Genomic DNA, 21,987 nt, shown 5'->3' with positions numbered 1-21,987 from the left:
CTGACTAATGCAGACACCATGTGCTTTAAATTATACTAATTGCCTTAAAGAACCTGTTAAACAAAGAATCTGAAGGGTCCATTTATTACAATGAGGATAGAGTTTCTTTTACTGTTGCATCCTTGCCAATACACAATATATCCTCACAATCACAGAATGAAAATTCAGGGTACTTGGGCACTTTGAGAGATTTCAATATAAAACATTTGATCTTAAAAGGGGCAATTCCATCTAAATTATTTGTTCAACTCCAAAAAACAAAGACAAAAGTGATTCAGTAAGTGATACAGAAATAAATTGAAACCAACTGAATAATAGTAAGGATTGCAGTGATGCAGCACAAATTAGGTTAATGAAGAAGGGTCTTTAATTCAAGACCATCTAGTCGATTGTCTACTTGTTCAATGCTGTATTTTACTGGACTGAATCACTGTGTATCCTTAAAGAAAGTGATGGTTTACTCAATAACCAATGCACAGCTCTATGATTATCCAGGCTTTCCTCAGTAAATTAGACCCAGTTGCCTGCCAGGCATTCTCCATTCTTGTGAGAAAGTTCCACATTTCCAGGATGTCCGTACCTTTACTTTTCCATTCAGTTTTCTGTGTGCACGTAAATGGAACAGATGTAAACCACTGAAAGCCCAGCCTTTGTCATTTTGTAAGGAGATGCAAGTTATTTCCATATGAAATTCTTGCAAAAAAAACACTCAAATATTCACAGTATTCCTTAATTCTTGGATATTCTGTTCTTGCCAGTGGTTGATATTGGATTCTCAAAAAATTAACTTCTAAAACTATATCATAATATTACCATTCATTTTTAATCCATATTTAGAAAATAGAATTTGAGTATGACAGTTTATGATTTTAATGAGATCACTGCACTTCCCCTGAACTCTGCTATCATCATTGAATCTCCAAGCTAAAGCCCATGCATGCTTTTTAATCACCACAGCGAAACTTTAAAGTTCTTGTTTGCCTTCAGCACGAGAACCATTCCATGTACTACTGTTACAACTTTCAAAAAAAATTTGTTCAAAAGTTTGCATGAATTAGATTCTAAATCTGGTATGTCAGACAAGGCAGGAAGTTTGTTAAGACATTATACTGTAACAATTACTCAGCTCCAATACCAACTATTAGCCTCACACTGTTTGATCACAAGTGCTATCACTGAATTAGAATACACTAGCACAAACATGCATAGAGTGGGGGTGAACAAAGTGGTCTATGGCCCGAATCAGACACTAATCAAGATATCAATGTGTTATACTATTGCTGCCACTGTTGCTGCTTTGTCCCAACAGAAGTATAGCTCCACACTCCAGATAGTTTTGACCCACTCTGTTCTGAAGCCCTGGACTGAACCTATACTGTGAAACACAAATACATTTTCTGACAACCTACTTCCGGCAGTAGCCTAGTTGAACGATCTAATATAAAGAGAGAATGAATAACAGCAGAAGCTACATTACAGAAAGATATTAGAGGACACTGTGACCAATACAAACAAGAAGGGACTCAAACAAACTAAGGCAAGCTGCAGCGGCCATGTTTTTCAAACATAGAAAATTTATTGGGCAATTAAAACAGGTAAGTTAATGGAGTGTTCGCCATTTAAATCTTAATTAAATATATTCAGTTGAGTATTTTATATAAACCAGGTTTTTTTGAAAGTATGTAATGCAAGGATTTGATGACAAAACATCTAATTTCATTACATATGTGTCATTTTATGATATGCTGTGCTTCCATATATTAAATACATTTTATTCTAAGTATGTATTTTATGATGTCTGAACTGGATCTTGGGCAAAGCGTATTGCAGTCATTAAGTTTGGTGCTTAGTTCTTGATAAGGTCAATTCTCACTTAAAATCTAGTCAAGATTAAAATGATCAAATCAGGATTAATTTAATTGATCACGTCAGGATTAATTAGGTGATTAAATATTAATTATTAGAACTGCCTTTTTTGCAGAGGGGAAAATATATAAATAGCAATTTCATAAATCAATATGATAGTTATTTCTTCCATAACATTAATAAAATCATTTCATGGTTTACTGATTTGTACACTGTACAAAATTAGAAGATTTTCACAAAAATGGAATGAGCTGTTTAGAAACTGTAATGTTTAGAAGTAGATCTCAACTAATGTTAATAGAAGTTATGGAGTTTAAGGGGCACTGTCTTATGGAATGTGCACCCTCTTGGTTTATGTGCAGTTTAAAACAGAGAGTGTTGTCAGTGCACCCTATTGCCTTATCATTTTTGGTAAATGATTTTAATGCTGCAGCTCTTACCTGTATGTGACCTCATATGGGTCCTAAGGTGGCTGGGCTGGTTAAAGACTTTACCACATTCCTTGCATGGAAACTCAGTGTGTTTGCCTTGTGTCTTCCCCAAACCTAGGCATGCATATATTGTGAAAAAATTTACAGTTAGCAGCCATAGCAGAAGAAAGAGACATCAGTGAAAGTAAACAAGACCAGACAGAAAACCCAACGCATTTACTGGTGTTTACATTCTCAGCATCAAAGCCTCAAACTGTTATTTAATGTATGAAGCAGCTTGTTTGGCCCTTGAGCATCAAAGGTGCATTCCAGCGCACTACTGCTATGTCAGTCAGTTTTCTAGTGCAACACCCAAATGTTATATTTTAGTCTCCATGACACAACTGGAGTTGACTTCAAGCAATGTTTTCTCTGAATTTTAAACACTATATCATCAGCAAATATATAATAAATAAAAACATAATCAGTAGATTTGTGTCTCTACTCCTGTTCTTTGGGTCTGCACACATTTTGACCTATTATACCAATCGCCTCACTGCAACAAACCAGTGTAGTTAAGGAGCATCTGAATCAAGTAACACTTGATTATATTAATGAATTTCATGTACAAGGCCCTTTATATCATCACTTAGTCTACCAATCAAACGATAATGGATTTAGGTGCTACAGGCACTATCCATAATAAAATAATTTATGGCGAGCCAAGAGCAGAAATGGAGACTTGCCCACTGGATTCCTTCAGCCCTATTACAGGATGTTAGAATTCAAGATCTGAATGTGACTTATCTACAATTTCCATCACTTGACAGAACTGATACAATTAAAGTATGTAATATAAATTCTGATTTGGAAGGAATAATATTAAATGGAAAGACTAAGGATTGTATTGCACTACCTGTAGCCTCTCTATTCAAAAGGTCAAAATGTACACACATTTTTGAATAAAAAATGACTGAATCAAAAAAGAATATTGCACGTTCTAAATATTTACTGTCATTATAACGTCTAATCAAAATAGACCAGTGGTCATGTGTTAGTGATAATGAAGACTAGCTGCTAATGTGAGTTCATTATCATTGTTCGCCGGCAATTCATAGATGTATCTTAAATAAAAAGCAAACTATCTTTGAATTCATTTTACAGTGTACTGACACAGTGAAAAAAAAAGGTTACAATTACTCCATCATTATCTCAGCATTCAAGGTATTCCTGTTAAATTTAACACTTTGGCTGGTGTCATATTCTAGACACCAGTCTTAGAATGCTATCAGACTGGCAACTGTATAGTGTGATGTACAGTCAATAGACCCAAATTACACCGACAGCTGCAATTCAAACTGGCTGTGAGTTGTAATAAGATCAGCAATGAAGGTCTACTGCACATCCATGCTTGTTTGTGAGTGGCCCAGAACATCCAGTGGACTTCCTACAGGTATTTAAAATGTGGCTTTGCACCAGCCTGGAGCTCTACCCTCTGATATGTAAGATTATCTTGGTGCAACTATTGGGGAGGGGAAAGGGAAGGAAAATGTGCCTCTCCTATTTTTTTCTGGCATAGGTTATGTTTCCCTCTCCCCTCACTCCAAATCCCAGTATCGCCTCTGATGTTCTCCCCTTCCCATTCTTTCAATGCGGTTGCACATCTAGGAACAGCCACAGGGACTATTGGCAAACATAGGAAAATAGGAACAGGAGTAGGCCATTCCACCCCTCGAGCATATTCTGCCATTCAATTGGACTTTAACTGAGCTGTACCACTGAGCTGTACCTCAACTCTATTTACATGCCGTTATTCCATATCCCTTGATACCCTTACCTACCAAAAATCTATCTGGATTAACAGCAGAGGTGGTCTCATAACTCTTGCTTCAGTATGCTTGGAAGTCCCATTGTTGGCCTAACTCCCGAGCTATACTGTTAATTTTTGCACATTAAACTACTTTACATTGATGCTAATATAACAGCATCCTAAATTATTGAGGATATCTGGAAAAGTTGGGACTTTCACCTACCGCACATTTTCCTAACTGATATATTTAACCTCACTAATTTAATTACTTTCGTACAAGGACCAAAAACTCACTTTATTATTGTACACTCTGGCTATTATTAGTTCTTTGGGAACCATGTAAAGTACAAGTTATTGTAAGATAAGCAATAGACTATAAAGAGGTTTTCTTATGTCAGTGAAGGAGTCATATGGAATGTGCACAATATGAGAAACTGGGATACAACAGAGTGAATTAGTAAAAGACTAAATGTAAAATGCAGATTATAGGGTTAGGTTTTAAAGACTTTGCTTGCAGTGTAGAATCTCACTTGGTGGGAGCACAGGTCAGAGAGTTGAGTTCAGAGGTAAGTGCATTCATCTCTAATGTTCTCAATTTTTTAGTCATTAAAATGAATGACCAGAAAATTGGAAGCCCTGCAAATCAGGCACACTGACACATCCAATTCTGCAATCTGTACTCTCGACCGGAAGCAAAGTCTATGAAAATATAAGATTCTTTTTAGGAACAGGAAAACAGCATTGGTTCAAGAAGCCTGTTTCTTTTTCTTTGACCTCAGCCTACCTTCTCACCATATCCCTCAATTTCTTCTCTCTCCAGAAAAACTTTTAGTTGCCCTCAAACCAAGTGACCTCTCCTGGTAACTTATTTCACAAATCTATTACTCTTTGGGAAGAAACCCTGCTTGAAATCCCTTCTTACTCTTAAATTTCGCCTTGTATTCACTGATATTATTCCTTACCTATGGATCATTGGAATTTTGCAAACAGCAGCCCCCCCCCCTTATAATACAGTAATTGTGATGGAAGATCATTGACCTGAACCGTTAACTCTGTTTCTCTCTCCAGATGCTGCCTGACCTGCTGAGTGTTTTGAGCATTTTCTGTTTTTATTTATAATACTGTACTTGGGGGCTACACAAAATGTATGTTACAAAGGGACAAGAACATTCCAGTGGAAATGCTTTATATGGATTCTCTATCAGCAAGGAAGTCAGAAACAATCCATGTTATATCTGAGGTCAGGCTATACCAGAAAATCTTACAAAGGTTCCGTCAGTATCATAATATATAAAATAACACCATAACACTCAGCTATATGTTATATGACACTATCTTATGTACTTTCATCTCAATTGCTTGCTCATTCATGTTACTTGCCTTATCATAAATTATTGTGCATTAGCCCCAAATCCACGTACCAACAATCTCTCACAGTTCAAAGATTATTCATGGACATGTCTTTAAATGATGAATCAAACAAAATCATATATGTATGTATAAGTTATATCAAGCCACACATAAAAGGCTGCAGCGCAATAATAAAATTCAGATGGTTAGAAATTAGTTGAGTGTCACACTCACAATGTATAACATTATCTGAAGTCCTTATTTCCTATAGCTCCTTCTTGGGCATGTTTCCTACATGCAGTTAATGCATATATATATATACATATATATATATACAAACTACATAGTGAGGTGCACCTTCTCTTTTCATCTGTCCCTTTTCCCACATGCTTCTATCTTCATGCATCTTCCTGCAGCTACTTCCAGTGCATGACTATCTTTAGAGTTTCCACTTGTCTGTCTTTGAACTAGCCAGTCCAGTATTTGATCAAGCTGAATGTGAATCCCTCAGATGTGAAGCAGAGCCCAAAAGGTGTTTTTTTTAAAGTAAAAGGCCTTTTTTTCTTCTTATGTCAGTGTCTCATGATATGGAGACATTAATTATTAAGGTCAATAAGCTTTCCAATCAGCAGAAAAGTGAATTTCAGAACTCAAGCCATGATCCCACCACATCTGGTTTTGAGCTTGGCAAAAGTTGGCACACGAGCCATCTTGGCCACAGATCTATCCGTGACCACTGGCAAAAAAGAACTATACTTCTTGTAGGGTGAGACAGAGAGGTTTTTTTTTCCTTCCCAGCCACAATGCTCTATTATCACGAGGCATATCCTCTTACAATGAGCTGATAACAAATAAAATCATCATTTGTATGATTGATAGATCAGTGTGACAGGAAAACAGGTCACTCAAACTTTTGACTGCCTCATTGCAAGGTAAGTGGCTCAACTGCTATACTATCAGAGTGACACTGTAGTAACACTTTCAATTGTAGCTGACAACTATAGTAAAATAAATATTGCTATACATTCTGACTTTTTAAAAAATAAAAGCAGTTTTTTGGGTATGAGTTGGCATCGGTACAAATGTAAACAGCACTAAAATAGATGCTGGGCACACTATACTGATTCTGTCTTGGATCTTGCAGGGTCGCTCTTGTGAGCAACAATGAATGTGTATATGGAACTGATTTTACAAACTTAGAATTGGCTGGACAGCTGAAAAACAAGAACAAGGATTAAGTTCATCAATTGTTCTGCCTATTTTGAGTTGGGCAGGGCAGTACATGTCATGCTCATTACTACTATTCATTTATGCTTTTCAAGAGAAATAATAAATCATTTCTGCGATTTTCTTATGGAACAATTGGCTGTTTGGATAACTCCACCTCCTTTCCTTATGGTCGATTGCATAAGATCATCATTACCTCATTAATCAGTTATGTAATCTCAACTGAACTCAACTGTCAAAAGTTTAGGATGTACTTCGGCCATCAGCTAATTACTGAGATATGATTAAATTTGTGCACAAAATTGCAGTCAAAGTATGCATGTATATGGTAAATGTATAACAAGGAATGAAAGAAATAACAAAGACTTGCATTTATATTGTGCTTTATCACATCTCTCAGAAATATCTCAAAGTGCTTCACATGCAGTTAGTTACTTTGAAGTGCAGTGACTGTTGTTATGTAAGCAAGATCCAAATACTAAATACCTTTTCCTTTGCAAAGTGGACACTTTCTTCCTGAAAATTATGAGTTGTGCGATAATAAGGGACACCCAAGAAATGGATACTCAGTTTGCAAAATGCTTTGATCTCAAGTGTATACATAAATCATTAGAAAAAAACCTCCATAACATATAGTGTATAAACATTTTTCCATTTGTTGCAAGTCCTCTTCTAGGTCAACAAACTTTATACATTATACAAATAGAATTGCATTCAGGAGATGACAGATATTTGAGTCGATTGTTCTGTTAGGTTGCTACTAATGCTGAACTAGTGCTGCTATAGGTACTGCATTTACCAGTGCTGGGTCTATGCTGGCGAAACAGGAGTCACAGCTAAAGACCTATTGAAAGGCTATAAAGTCCTTAACTAAAGATTCTAACTCCTACGCTATTTCCTAGTTTTCTAGCAGACTGTAATAATACTGATGCTTAACCTGTATCGGTATCTATCTATCAAATGAAATGTGCCCTAGTCTATTGGTCTTCCATGGACAATTCCCACAATAATCAAGCCTCCCCCACCCTCCCATTCTTCTGAAACTAATAAGACCTCTTAAGCTACTAAATGTCTGCTGTGAAATGTCTGCTGTGAATATCTATAATCACTGATCTGAAAGAGAATGGCTTCAATTTGATACGAAAACTTGAAAAAACAGAAGAGTCGACATATTAGCAATATACAGAATACAACAGTTATGTAAATTTACGTTGAAGTTCCTTGAAGCCATGTTTCTAAAAGGGTTCTAACTGGCCAATGTGTTCATTACATTTTAAAAGTTGGATTTATTTGACACCCACCTGTTAATTCTGATCTCTTAGTGCTGCTGCTGCTGCTTGAACTATTTCCAATACCATTGAAAGCTGCCATGTTGTCTGTGCTGTAAGCTCTCAGAACAGAGAGCATGTTCATCTGTTGGTCCAGAAGTTGATGGCCGTGGACCTGCTCCTGTTTGACCAGCCCTGGTGGAATATCGTGAGATGGCAGAAGATTTAAGTTGTGCCAAGGTCCACCTTGAGGTTTACCCATGGAGCTTAGAAGACTTTGCGAACCTTGTGAAAGAGCTGCACTATGAATCGGATCTTCGTCATCAGAACTTTCTTCATCAGAGGTTAATGGTTGGTTTATGTCCGCTAATGCATCTTGATCATCTACATCTTGATCATTTACAGACCCTGTGTCACCACTGCATGCTTGATTACCTACTTCACCAGAAGGACTCATACTTGTAGCCCCTGGTGAAACAAGGTTTAGTGTATTTGCAGGTAGACATTTCAGTTCAGATTCATGAGCAGTACTCAAAATAGGTGTTCCTGGACCACCTACATTTGAATATTTGTTGAATTGTTTGTAAAAGTCTGTCACTAGAGAGCTCAGACTAGAGTCCATGGGGTTAACAAAGGACTTCTTGTGATCTCCCAATAAATCACTAGATTGATCTTGTTGTGATATCTTATCAAAGGAGGAATCAGCCTTGTCAAGTGATATTGCAGGTATTATATCTTTCTTAGTAACAACAGGAGAAACTGGCAAACAGGTTTTTTTTGCACTAGATGAAGGCTCCCCTTGAAGATCATTTCCATTTCCAGCCATTCCTAAAAGATTTTCTTTTCGTTTTGATTTTCCCAGGTGATTTGCTTGAAGATGAAGAACCATTAATTCCATTGATGAAGTTGTGAAGGAACAAAATAGACACCCATGCCAAGTAATGTTATCCTGAATGGTAACAGTTGAACCAGGAATTGAGGCAGAATCATATGATGGAGGTCTCACAGACAAATCCAATGGTTCATATTGGGATTTTTCTGCAGTTGATCTAGATTTGCCAGCTGATTTTTCTTTGGACGGCTGAATTTCAGCCCTTCCTTCACAATCTTCAGAGCATGCATTCTTTGTGTGTTTTTCAGGTGTTGGTTTTGAGTTTGACTGTTTTCCACTTGTGGTTTCACTATAGGCTCTTTCCATCATTTCTTTTTCTTTCTCCAAGGATCTCAGTCCAAAAGTGTCAATAAAAGCTTGCAAAGACCCTTGAAAATTGACTCCATTTCCAGCCAGGCTCTGGAAAGCTCTGCTCAGATCAGAAAGACTTGGAGTTTCTTCATTACATACCTCAGAAGTACTTTTCAGATTTTCGGATTGCTGTTCTGACGTAACACCAGCTCCAAGTCCATGGCGTTCTGCAGAAGAAAGCACCCCCACAGGCCACTGCTGAGGAACCAAGCCACTCCTGAGGTCAGCTCCTGGCACACCTTTCATAACTCCTCTCAGTATTTCTGGTCTAATAAACACCTGGCTTTTGTTTGCTGGCTCTTCAGGATGCTCTTGATGTGTGTGTGATTGCCCCAACAGAGGACTTGTTCCATTCTGCCGCTCCCGGTGGTGGCGTTCTAAGTGATATTTCAGGGACGCTGACTGGGTTCCAGCATAGTCGCAGTGGGGACACTTATACGGTTTTTCCCCTAAATAATTGAAAGAAGGTTAGAAGCTTTTGTTTATATACACAAATGTTCCACTGCAGCCTGGACTAAGAACAACAAACTGTTTGCTTTAGTGTTATAGAGGAAGAGAAAACAGTGTTAAAAAAGCATAAATGGGTTTGAACATATCAAATCATTTCAAAATCTAGAACCTTATAGCATTCCATACAATACTGAAATGAATGATTTAAGACTTACTATGCAGTAAATCATGGATATAATTAGCAAATGGAATGCTGCACAAGTAATTTATCATTATTTGTGAAGCACCATTCAAGAAGTAATTTAACAATTTTCAGAAAATAGCACTGGTTCAAAAAATTCTTCTGTGGTTCAAAGTGCATTCAATGCATAATGTAAATAAAACATTTATTTAAAAATTTAAAAGCACATGCAGAACATGGTTAGTCTGTGCACTTTTGTATCCATTTTAATTTAAATATGTAGATTTGCATTTGCACTGGTTTGGAAAATGTTTAAAAGAAAAATAAAAGGAATATTATGCTGTATTCATGTAACAGGGATTTTTAGGATGAATATTCACCTCATAAATTATCGGATTTATGCATATATTTCCATAATTTCTCTGAAGGTACATAGATTTCACTCATGTATTTGATAATGGTCATTTGGTACCTGCTGGATTTTTCAGCAAATCCTTTTTCCTCCACTTCCTTTTCAAATTACATTATTCTTTAAAATGGAATATTATGGACTAAAGGATGTTGAATATAATCATTGCATTCCAGCCATTACACCCTAATCAACCCCTGTCATTGAGATCCTGTTGTAGTTTTAATCTCTTATACATCAGAAACAAAGCAAAATGGGTTGAATATTCTCTAATTAAAACACATCCTTTCATGTTCTCTAATCTAAAGCAATAGGAGTATAAAACGCTGGATGAGTTTCACCCATTGTCGTCAATAAGTAAAGAAACTCCAAACTTTTTCACAGCCAATGAAACTACAATGCAACCATTTGTTTACAGCATAGGCAATATATTTTTTACATCGGCTGCATGTTTTCATTTAAGAAAGTGCTCCATGTAAAACACATAAAGATGGTCAGAATTTTTTCAATGGCTAGCAAAGTTGCTACCCTATTTTTAATAGTTTTACCTGGCCATTCAACACTGGCAAGTAAAGCCATTCCAAACTGTGGCCTAGAAATTCAATGTCACCGCGTTTAAGCATCCAATATGTGGGTGGGGCGTGTGCGCCAATTACACACTGGAAGTGCTCTGCCCGCCATATTGGTAAAGGCAGAAAAAGAGGCGTCCAGAGCCAGCACCTGAAACAGGCGTTAGTCCCTTTGCATATGCACATTAATGCCTGTTTGGGGCTCCCTTTGCAAAATTGGGCTGCCCTGAATGCAGCCAGCACCGGGAAATGTAGTGTTCATACAGCCTAACCAGCGGTCCTTAAAGGGACCACTGGAGGCTCCCACCAAAAAACTAAAAATACTTACCTGAATGTGGAACCAGGAGGTGCAGTAATGCTCCATTATCAGTTCCCACTTCCCGATTGTTTCCCCCCTCTCCCAATTGCACAACTCCCTCCCGATCGCTTCCCTGCCTCTCTCAGGACTTACCAGGAAATTGAAATTCTTCTCGCTGGCGAGGTGCCTGGGAATGCTCAGCAGGTGTCTGCAGCTTGCGGGTCTCATGTAAATGAGGTCCATGGCCCAAAACTGGGTGTGCCTCGGGTCTGCCTGTTCCAGCGCCTAAATTGGTTGCAATGCATTTACATATGGAATTACTGCCCAGTCTTGACTTTGCCAATTGTCCGATTGTGGTGTGGAGGGTCTTGAGCTATACAGACTAGAAAGGTCACAAGTTTGATGTCATGTCTGTGCTCAGTTCACCAATCTCAACTGGGGTAGCAGTGGAGAAGCCACAATTGGTCTCAACATCACTATGCCACGTCAGGAAAAAAATACGCCAGGATTGCTTACTAGTGACTCCTGCTGGAAAGAGCATGCATGCAGGCACTGGATGAAGACAAGATCAGGGCACTTTGGTTGAACATCTACCAACACTCACTGATGTGCTCACATATGATGAATGGCTACTTGGGTGAGGTAGTGGAGGGCAACTGGTGCCCATTGACTATTGCTTCAGGGAAAATTGAAAAAATAAATAAACACATCACTGGTAATATTGGGGAAAGGGAGAGGAAATGATATTTGTTAGACACAGACACAGCTGAAGTCACACCCTCATCAGAGCCGAACTCCAGCCATTCATTTAATGGCAACTGGGAATAGGTTTAAAATACATATTTCTACAAATAGCCTGCATTTCATCGTGAAAACCTGAGTACTAAAAAGTGCACTCACTGCCAAAAGGGCAAACATAACTATGGTGGGGTACGGCCAGTACCTAATTTTCAATGAGTGTAAACTGAAGGCTACACACAAAGCAAAACTATGGCCAATATTTTGTCCAATTTATGGAATCAAACTGCTGTGCTGCATCCAAAGCCTGCAAGCCAAGTTGGTCCTTATTATAAAAAGCATTATACTTACCCTAATATCAATTTGTGACCCATGCTACTGTTCCAGTAACAAGGCTTTACGTTAACACTGCTACACTCTGACGTTTGCACTGTGTACCCAATCATCCTTGGTTGCCATCGCCCAAAATACAAGTTCATCAGGTTCAAGTTAAATAAAATATTCTGCATCTGTGCAGGGTAACTGCGCTAAGTACAATAACTGACATTCACAGCATGCCAGATACAGGCTCATATCTTGCATAAGTCCAGGGTCACACAACATAGCTATATGACCTTGTGCTGGTTATCATTTTTTTCTTAAATGCCTGTTTTATTAGTAATGAATGAAGCAGACACAAGAATGCTTTATTCATGGTGAACAAAGAGGGCATTGAATAAGTTATTCAATGGGCGGCTCTCAATTTTCCATTATGCAACCTTGGAATAATATCTGCATACATTGCGTGAGGTGTCTGCTGGTTATTAATCTTCCAGCAGGTAACATTAAAAAATGAGTGCTGTTTTTTGAATAATTCTATATCTTTAAGCACTTGCAAAATTTATGCTGCAAAATTAAGGTAAGAATTATTAAAGACTGAATAATAAATATACAATTCCAACAATTTTTTAAAATAATAACTTAAAGTCTTTTTTTTTGCTTTCAATATCTTAAATCTATGTTTTGGGATGAAGATGAGTATAATATCCTCCTAAATAGTTAAAGCCTGATTAACTATTTCACTATATTTGTACAACGTACTCTGTTAAACTTTCATGCTTAATCCTGTATTATTCAAAATGGCACATGGTACAGTGAGAGATATTCTGCAAAGGTCAAAGGTCGCCCAATAGGACTAGATGACCTCATTTCAATATCGTAACAAAGTGTGGACTTACATTACGGGAAAAAATTTAAAGTGTTATGGTTTATCCTGGTTATTTTAAGTGTTATCCTTGTTATATGTTATGCTGTTTCAAGACATCAAATAAATGATTTCTGTCTGATCAAAATTTCTAAATTAGTGTCTGTGCTTTATAAAATGTTTTTCAACACAGATTGCCCATTACCAGAGTTACTCACTTGTGATAAATGGATTGATTTTATATGCAACAAAGTAACCTTTATCTTCAAGCTCTGATGTGTGCTTTTTGATTCAAAAGAAATTTAATAAACTACAGACTCCTTTGTTATAATTTTATATTAATGTGTATGTATTACCTATCATCTGATAATTAAGCACTAATACTTTAAAATGTTGAGCTTTATTCACTTAGAAAGGCTGAAATAAATATTCTTCATAGGAAAGCTACAGTGCATTAATATAAATTGTCCACATGATTCCCCTAAGCCTATATGCTGTAAATATGAAGACTATTGCACAGCTGCTTATTGCTAAACAGTGCCTTGTCTAGAAGGGGACAATCTGTGTTTCTAATTGCTGTCATTGAAGCCTAGATTCATTTTGTGACTTTCCCATTAAAATGTGAGCATTAATTTGTATAATGAAATATCACCCACTGCGGTATTCATTAGCCATGCCCTACTGTAAACTTCACATTGTTAGCTAGCCAGAAACTGTAGCTAATTTCACTAATGGACATCTTCCTACTAAATCTTTGGTAGAAAATTAATATGGTAACAATACCTCTTTAACTTTTTGGGAATTTAAATTCAGTTAATTCTGTTTTGCCAGATTTGCTAGAAGCTATTAATCTGGAGATAAATTCTGTCGTGACAATAGTTAGGAAGCTATGGATGTAGATTGGATGGGCTGGTAGCAAGGGCACGAGAACACCTGCCTCCTGACCAGATGGTCACAAGTTTAGGTCCCAGGTGCTGCCTATTATTTGAGCACAAGTTTTGCCAGTACTTGGCAAGGCTGCTGATTGAGTCCCTCACCATAGTGCGATACTCTATCTCATGGGCAGGAAAAACTGGTATAATTGGCCCTCCCTGCTGTAAATATACTGCCTATCTGCCAGTCCCAGAGGAACCTTACTGAAAACTGTCAGGTACTTTGTGGCATAAAAAACCAAAAGTGTCCATACAGCAATGAGCAGTACCCATAGAAGCTCTATGGATGAGCAGGGTTTAAAAGTGTGGCTTTAGAAAATTATAAATCAATATATGGATCTTACTGAGGGGAAAAATGATTAATTGGATATTAATTGCCAAGGGAGAAATTCAATTGAGCTGGACACGGTTAATAACCTAACTCTAATCTTGCTTGCTTCCTTTTTTTCCCCTCATATATTGTAACAATTTTCTGTCATTTATATGTTTGTTCATATCTGTCCCTCTATTCCATGAAAACATTGATTTGTGACACACCCTGAGTAACACTAGTCATTTAGTCCTACGGCCCTTGTTGGTTGCTGTATTATAAACATACTGACAAGTCCCAAACAGACAGTTCCATTTATTGTGTTAATGTAGAACAATTCTTCAAGGCAAGCTGTTCTTTTGTGTTCATTAATGAAGTTCTGAGCTTCTCAAACCTATAGAGCCCAAAAGATGAAACTATTTCTCAGCTGATATTGTAAACAGCATTGTGTAACCAGGAGGGATTATTGTAGATAAACACGGTAACATATTATTTTTCAAAATCACTTGAGGCAATTATCTGATATTTTATCAGAAGATGTAATGCCTGTTCAAAACTAGTTATCTGACAGTCATCTATCATTAAATGTCAAGAGAACTAATGACATGTTATTAACCACTGGTAGGAAGTTCTTAGATTATAGTAAATGTAATATCCACATTAAAGGATGCAGCTGGAACATGATCCTAATACTAAACATTTGAGAATTCATCTGGATCGAATTTTTAAGTTGAGATCTTCTATGAGTGTATTACATAGAATGTACAGCACAGAAACAGGCCATTCGGCCCAACAGGTCCATGCCGGTGTTTATTCTCCACACGAGCCTCCTCCCTCCCTACTTCATCTAACCTTATCAGCATATCCTTCTATTCCTTTCTCCCTCATGTATTTATCTAGCTTCCCCTTGAATGCATCTATGCTGGTCGCCTCAACACTCCTTGTGGTAGTGAGTCCCACATTCTAACCACTCTCTGGGTAAAATATTTTTTCCTGAATTCCCTATTAGAATTATTAGTGACTATCTTATATTTATGGCCCCTAGTTCTAGTCTCCCCTGCAGGTGGAAACATCTTCTTTACGTCTACCCTATCAAACCCTTTCATAATCTTAAAGACCTCTATCAGGTCACCCCTCAGTCTTCCTTTTTCTAGAAAAAAGAGCTCCAGCCTGCTCAACCTTTCCTGATAGGCATAACCTCTCAGTTCTGGTATCATCCTAGTAAATCTTTTTTGCACCTTCTCTAATGCCTCTATATACTTTTTATAATATAGAGACCAGAACTGTGCACAGTACTCCAAGTGTGGTCTAACTAAGGTTCTATACAAGTTTAACATAACTTCTCTGCTGTAAGAATCTATCAAATAAGCTCAGAATCTATTAAATATGAAATCAACTGTAAACGGATTAAAGACTAAGATTAAGTAGCAGAACCAGGCAGTGGGCAAAGTATAATGAAGCAGCAACATGGAAAACTACTGACCCTCCTAACAGAACAATGTGGTCAGATAACAGAAAGCTGCAAACCCGCAGGAAGCTGCCTGAGTCAGCTATTTTGGAGAACCTTCTTTCTGCGTCTGCGAAAATGGTACCAGTTGCAGGAAGACCTTTGCATTGATTCCAGGAGTATTTTGACCACTCTTGCCCAGATAAGAAAGTAGAGGAACTTATACTATTATCTAACCCACCATCTGCAAACAGTTCGTGCAGAATTGCACATTCCTCAGGCAGCGATAGGGTACATAAAGACTGGCTTTTAGTCTGAAACCCCACACTCGGAGGAAAAGGGGAGTTTAACATATCCAGGGGATCCGTGCTGGCTTCGGCCTAAACCTGTGTAACTCTCTGTGGAACAACTGGGAACGGCTCATCCGCGCCGGCTGTCCAGGCGCTAAATGGGTAATATCATGCTTGTTTAAGAATGTTAGTTACTGGTCAATGATTGTTATATAAAATGATCAAACCCTGTCTGTGAACAATAAAAGCCTCAATTCTCTAATCAATATGGTGTCAGGTCGGATTAATTGAAAGGAATCACCGTACTGGCACACAGGATTCTAACAATGGCGAGCCAGCTAGGAGACTGACAAGAGAATTTGAGTGATTCGTCCTTTACGGATAGGCTCAGCTGATCTGATTGATCATCTCATTGGTTGGGTAGGGAACCCTTGAGTCACCACATCAGTTGTGTAGAAAGTCAGTGAGATTGTCTTGAGGGGAGTGTAAACGTTTTTTGCATACCAATAACAAAGGCGGGGAAGTGTGGCCGAAGATCTATGTAAGGATATGGACCTGTCCAAGGACTTGAGTCTGAAGGATGTGACATGGCTGTTAGCATTTCTGACCTCGGAGGGACTGACCTACAGTGCCACCCGAGAAAGGATTCAGACAGAGGTAGAGGATAAGAAAATAAAAGTGAGAAAACGGAAACAGATGTCCATATACGCTGCACACTTCTGCGCTGCATGTCGTGAACAGGCAGAAATAAAGAAACTATGGGGGAACCTCATGGAATTGAAAGATAATAATCCTCTTCCAAATTAACTATACCTCCCAATTAGGTGCTGTCCGCAAATTTTGAAGTATTAAAGTAGATCAGCACTGTGGGAGGGGTACTGTCAGTGTGAAGTATTTAACTCCTTATGTATTCCATAGCTTTCATGTGTAATAGATTTCTACAGTTACAGAATAATCCTTAGAGGAAGGGCTCCTCCACAAAGCCCAGAAGACAGACCTTGCATCCCACTGGAAGTGAATCTGATGTGCTATGCTGACATCAGATAGGAAATCCTCTGTCCACAGCAAAACTCTGCTGGCATAGCACTAAAAAGATAAAAATGGCTGCTGATTGGTTTGTAAAATGATCATTTAGATGGTAATTAAAGGTGCTTATGAAAGTGCCAAATTGGGAGGAATGGCAAACGATGAATATCAAGGTACAGGAATTGAAAAGGATCTTGACCGGCTTGAACAGTGGGCAGAGAAGTGGCAGATGCAATTTAATACAGGGAAATGAAAGGTTATGAGATATGGCAGAGGGAAGGTTGATGCGGATTGTGTTGAAGGGGAATGTGCTTGTGGGCATTGGAGAAGAAGAGATATTAGGTTTTTAGTGGACAGGTCATTAAATTCATCAGCACAATGTTCACAGGCCAGTAAAAAAGCAAACAGTACATTGGGATATATAGCAATGGGTATAATGTATAAATCCAGAGAGGTCCTTTTAAAACTGTATTTGGCCCTGGTGAGACCACATCTGGAGTCCGGCCTGCAGTTTTGGTGTCTATCTCAAAAGGATATTTCATTATTGGAGGGGGTTACGGTGAGGGGCTACATGGTTGATCCCAGAAATTATGGGAATGACATATGAGGAAAGATTGACTATCCTGGGTCTTTTCTCTCTTTAAAAGACTGAGAGGGGATATGACATGTCATTTAGAAATAAATCAAATGGAAAGATGAATTTTAAAAAATAAGAGAAAAGATGGGAAAGAATCGCCAAGCTGAAGCGAAGTGTTAAAAATTATGGCCTTGAAAATATGTGGGCCGCGATCCCAGCTGGAATGTTGGAATTGTGCCTACCAACACTGATGCCACCAAAGTTAGTGGGGCCTGTGGGAAAGCACCTTATTAGCATGAGGCTAGTGGACATCCGTAGCATGCATAACCGCTCCATGCAGTGGTAAGTTCCGCTGGATGCAATCTAGGATAGGAAGGGAATGCACAGGCCCTCCCCAGAGCTCCCATGCATTGACCCCTTACACAAGGGGTTGAAGCATAAAACTTTTTTTAAAAATTATTTACCTAATCTTTGGGGGTCCAGGGCACTTTACCCCCTTACCCCACCCACCTCCACACCCCACACCCCCAATGAGGAACACTTGTGGGCTTACCGGCCTCCAGTGTTACACCTGATCCCTAATATTCTGGCTCTGCCTCCTCCATGTGAATGGAACCTCTGCCCTTTATGACTCCAGGCTGTAATTCTCAATTAAGGTGGGACCCAGCGCATTCAGGTCCTGGCAATTTTCTGAGCCATTCTGACAGACTGGTGCTCAAATTATTTTTAAATAATTTCTTTAATGTTTATTTTAGTTGCATAAGATTGATATTTCAGCAATAACTCTACTCCTGATATCTGTGCAGCTTTATTATTGGAATATTAAGGTGTGAGCTGAAACTTAAAAAAGTAGCTGGTGCAATGAGATTGGAATTCCCCAGAGCTGCCAGCAATCTATGGGGCTCAAAGTTATTTCTCATTTAAGATGTGGAGATTTCTTTAGTGAACAAATAAAGGATTGAGGATTGTGATGGATGATATAATGGTAGGAAACTCCATGTAATGTTGTGTTACGCTATTTCTGTTTAATGAAATTCTCCATTTAGTGGCAAAATGTTGGACTGTTTTCTATTGTGGATCCACCCCCACAAGAAATGGGATGGCCACTGCCCAAATTCATGTCAAATTAGTTTCACAGCCATTAAAAAAAGATTTTATTCCTGGATTCAAACCCAGATCCAAGATATGGTCTGCTGTAGCACCAATGACCTCAATTATACTTTAGTGTCAAACATTTAACAGTTTGGGAGTATCCTCAATAAGGTATAAACAATAATAACTAGATCTTTTTCTAAGAAGGTTTAATTGGTTACCCACCGGTTTGCTTTATTTGTTCACTAAAGAAATGTAATGCATTTGTGACTATTTGACAATGTTCTATAATAGTCAATATAGAATATATTTCAAAATCAAGTAAAAAAATTTTTGCGACTGGAAGGCTGTTTCCAGTGGGGTGCCGTAGGGCTCGGTACTAGGTCCTTTGCTTTTTGTGGTATTCATTAACGATTTGGACTTAAACGTAGCGGGCATGATTAAGAAATTTGCTGATGACACAAAGATAGGCTGTGTGGTTGATAGTGAGGAGGAAAACTGTAGACTGCAGGAAGATATCAATAGACTGGTCAGATGGGCAGAAAAGTGGCAAATGGAGTTCAATCCAGAGAAGTGTGAGGTAATGCGTTTGGGGAGAGCAAACAAAGCAAGGGAATACACAATAAATGGGAGGATACAGAGAGGTATAGAGGAAGTGAGGGACCTTGGAGTGCATGTCCACAGATCCCTGAAGGTAGCAGGACAGGTGGTTAAGAAGGCATACGGGATACTTTCCTTTATTAGCCAAGACATAGAATATAAAAGCAGAGATGTTATGCTGGAACTGTATAAAACACTAGTTAGGCTACAGCTTGAGTACTGCACACAGTTCTGGTCACATTACAGGAAGGATGTAATTGCACTAGAGAGGGTGCAGAGGAGATTTACGAGGATATTGCCAGGACTGGAGAATTTTAGTTATGATCACAGATTGGATAGGCTGAGGTTGTTTTCCTTGGAACAGATGAGGCTGAGGGGTGATTTGATTGAGGTGTACAAAATTATGAGGGGCCTAGATAGAGTGGATAGGAAGGACCTATTTCCCTTAGTGGGGGGTCAATAACCAGGGGGCATAGGTTTAGTGATTGGTAGAAATGAGGAAAAACTTTTTCACCCAGAGGGTGGTGGGGGTCTGGAACTCACTATCTGAGAGGGTGGTAGAGGCAGAAACCCTCAACTCATTTAAAAAATACCTGGATGTGCACCTGAAGAACCGTGACCTGTAGGGCTACAGACCAAATGCAGGAAAGTGGGAAAAGGCTGCGTGGCTCGTTTCTCAGCCGGCGGGGACACGATGGGCTAAATGGCCTCCTTCTGTGCCGTAAATTTTCTATGATTCTATAATTCAATTGATATTAAGAGGAAGGAAGCTTTATTAGACATGACCTTACTGTTGCAATCACCCATAGTACAGGCATAACACAGTGGTATTGATACCATTGAAAGACCTTACTGCCCTGCCTCTTAGAATCCTTCTCAATTTAGTCCTCAATGTCATCATTGCAATTTGTTACAGTTACAGTATAAGGTGGGATTCTCAATTAAGGTCTGAAAATATATAATGGCAAAAATCAAGCATCGGTTGTCTTATAGTCAGGTATCAGAGTGAGGGCTGAAGTGAGGCCTTGTTGCTTCCTAGTGAAAGGGAGGAACATTAAAGAGTTAGCTGAGCTGGGCTGTTTACACATGCCTTTTCAGTAACCATTTATATTGCAGCACTAACATAGGCTCGGGAGCAAGTCACCTCTGCATCCTCTCAGATTGAAATGGTGCTTGCTGTGTGGAAATGTAAAAGAGGACAAGATACAAATTTAAACAAGAAAAAACAGAAAACAGAAATGACTGCTTTTTAAAATGTACAACAAAAGAAAAATGCATCAACCCTGTTGGAAATAATTCATTATTTTGTTCCTACTTTTTCAACCTGCACCCTATTTACTGATAATCTCCTAAATCAATCCAAGTTCAGAATCCTCTGGGGACAGTTCAAAACAAACTTATAAAATTGATCAAAAAATTCACTGATTGATCATTGTAAAAAGTTGGTTGAAGTCTAATGGGTCACGTCTAATAAAGTTTCCTTCCTCTTAATATCAATTGTTACTTGGTTTTGAAATATATTCTATATTGACTATTATAGAACATTGTCAAATAATCACAAATGCATTACATTTCTTTAGTGAACATGTAAAGCAAACTGGTGGGTAACCAATGAAACCTGCTTAGTAAAAGATCTAGTTATTATTGTTTATACCTTATTGAGGATACTCCCAAACTGTTTAATGTTTGACACTAAAGTATAATTGAGGGCATTGGTGCTACAGCAGACCATATCTTGGATCTGGGTTTGAATCCAGGAATAAAATCTTTTTTTAATGGCTGTGAAACTAATTTGACATGAATTTGGGCAGTGGCCATCCCATTTCTTGTGGGGGTGGATCCACAATAGAAAACAGTCCAACATTTTGCCACTGAACGGAGAATTTCACTTCAACAGGCCATAAGGATGGCTGCGACTGGGAAAACAGAAATACCACATTAATGCAGAGGGAAAGCTCTTCATAAATTGGCATTAAGTAGTGTTTACATCACCCTCAATTTTAATAATTTATTAATTTGCACTGTTGGTTTGATCCACATGATGCACAGGAATAGAAAGGAGAACATTCACTCCCTCTCTCCTCATTTATCTCCATGAATTTCATGCATTACAACAAATTCAATAAATCATTAATAAAATGACTAGATTAATGTACATGCTTCAAAAGTATACTGTGTGATATTATCATACACTGATTGTATTTATATCAAATTGTGCAATTTCAATGGAGATGTTAACCATTTAAAATAAACAAGATAATGACTTTGTTAAAGTAGTCAAACAAATTTAATATGCACATTGGAATTTCCAGTTAAAGGTTACCAAAAATCTTATTTATGATATACTTGGCCTGGAATTGCTTGATGTTATAACTGGATAAATATTTTTTTATTCTCCAGGACTGATGTCCCTCATCTTGCTGAGACAATAAATTGACAAAAAAACTTGGGAAAAAACATTTACAAACTTCACTACCATGTCATGTTTTTTTCACAGTCATTCTGAGAGGTCAGTGCAGTAAGTGCAAGCAAATTTGATATCACTAACAGCATAGCTCTAGAAGACCAAATAAATGCCTGTTTTATTCTTGCCCTTGACTCTTTTCCTCTCCCAGTTCTTGCTGGAATGACACTCTCAACAGACACCCAATAACCCTCAAGTATCTCAGCTAAGTGGCCATTATTTATGTGTAAGCCTCACAGGGAGTGTT

At 38.2% G+C, this 21,987-nt stretch overlaps 1 protein-coding gene across 2 annotated transcripts in view; it reads right to left on the bottom strand.

Annotated features, from left to right (window-relative positions):
• The window catches only part of znf536 (zinc finger protein 536), a 238,512-nt gene that overhangs the window by 79,597 nt on the left and 136,928 nt on the right, over positions 1-21,987 (bottom strand). For both annotated transcript variants that reach the window (XM_067997970.1, XM_067997971.1), the window contains exon 4: positions 7,965-9,623. In XM_067997970.1, the coding sequence (XP_067854071.1) occupies positions 7,965-9,623 (1,659 nt within the window). The remainder of the gene's footprint in view (positions 1-7,964; positions 9,624-21,987) is intronic.

This window comes from Heptranchias perlo, chromosome 16 (genome assembly GCF_035084215.1).
Source record: "Heptranchias perlo isolate sHepPer1 chromosome 16, sHepPer1.hap1, whole genome shotgun sequence".
Classification (NCBI taxonomy): domain Eukaryota; kingdom Metazoa; phylum Chordata; class Chondrichthyes; order Hexanchiformes; family Hexanchidae; genus Heptranchias; species Heptranchias perlo.
Note: the sequence above shows the minus strand (reverse complement) of the source record. Positions and strands in the feature narration are given on the sequence as shown.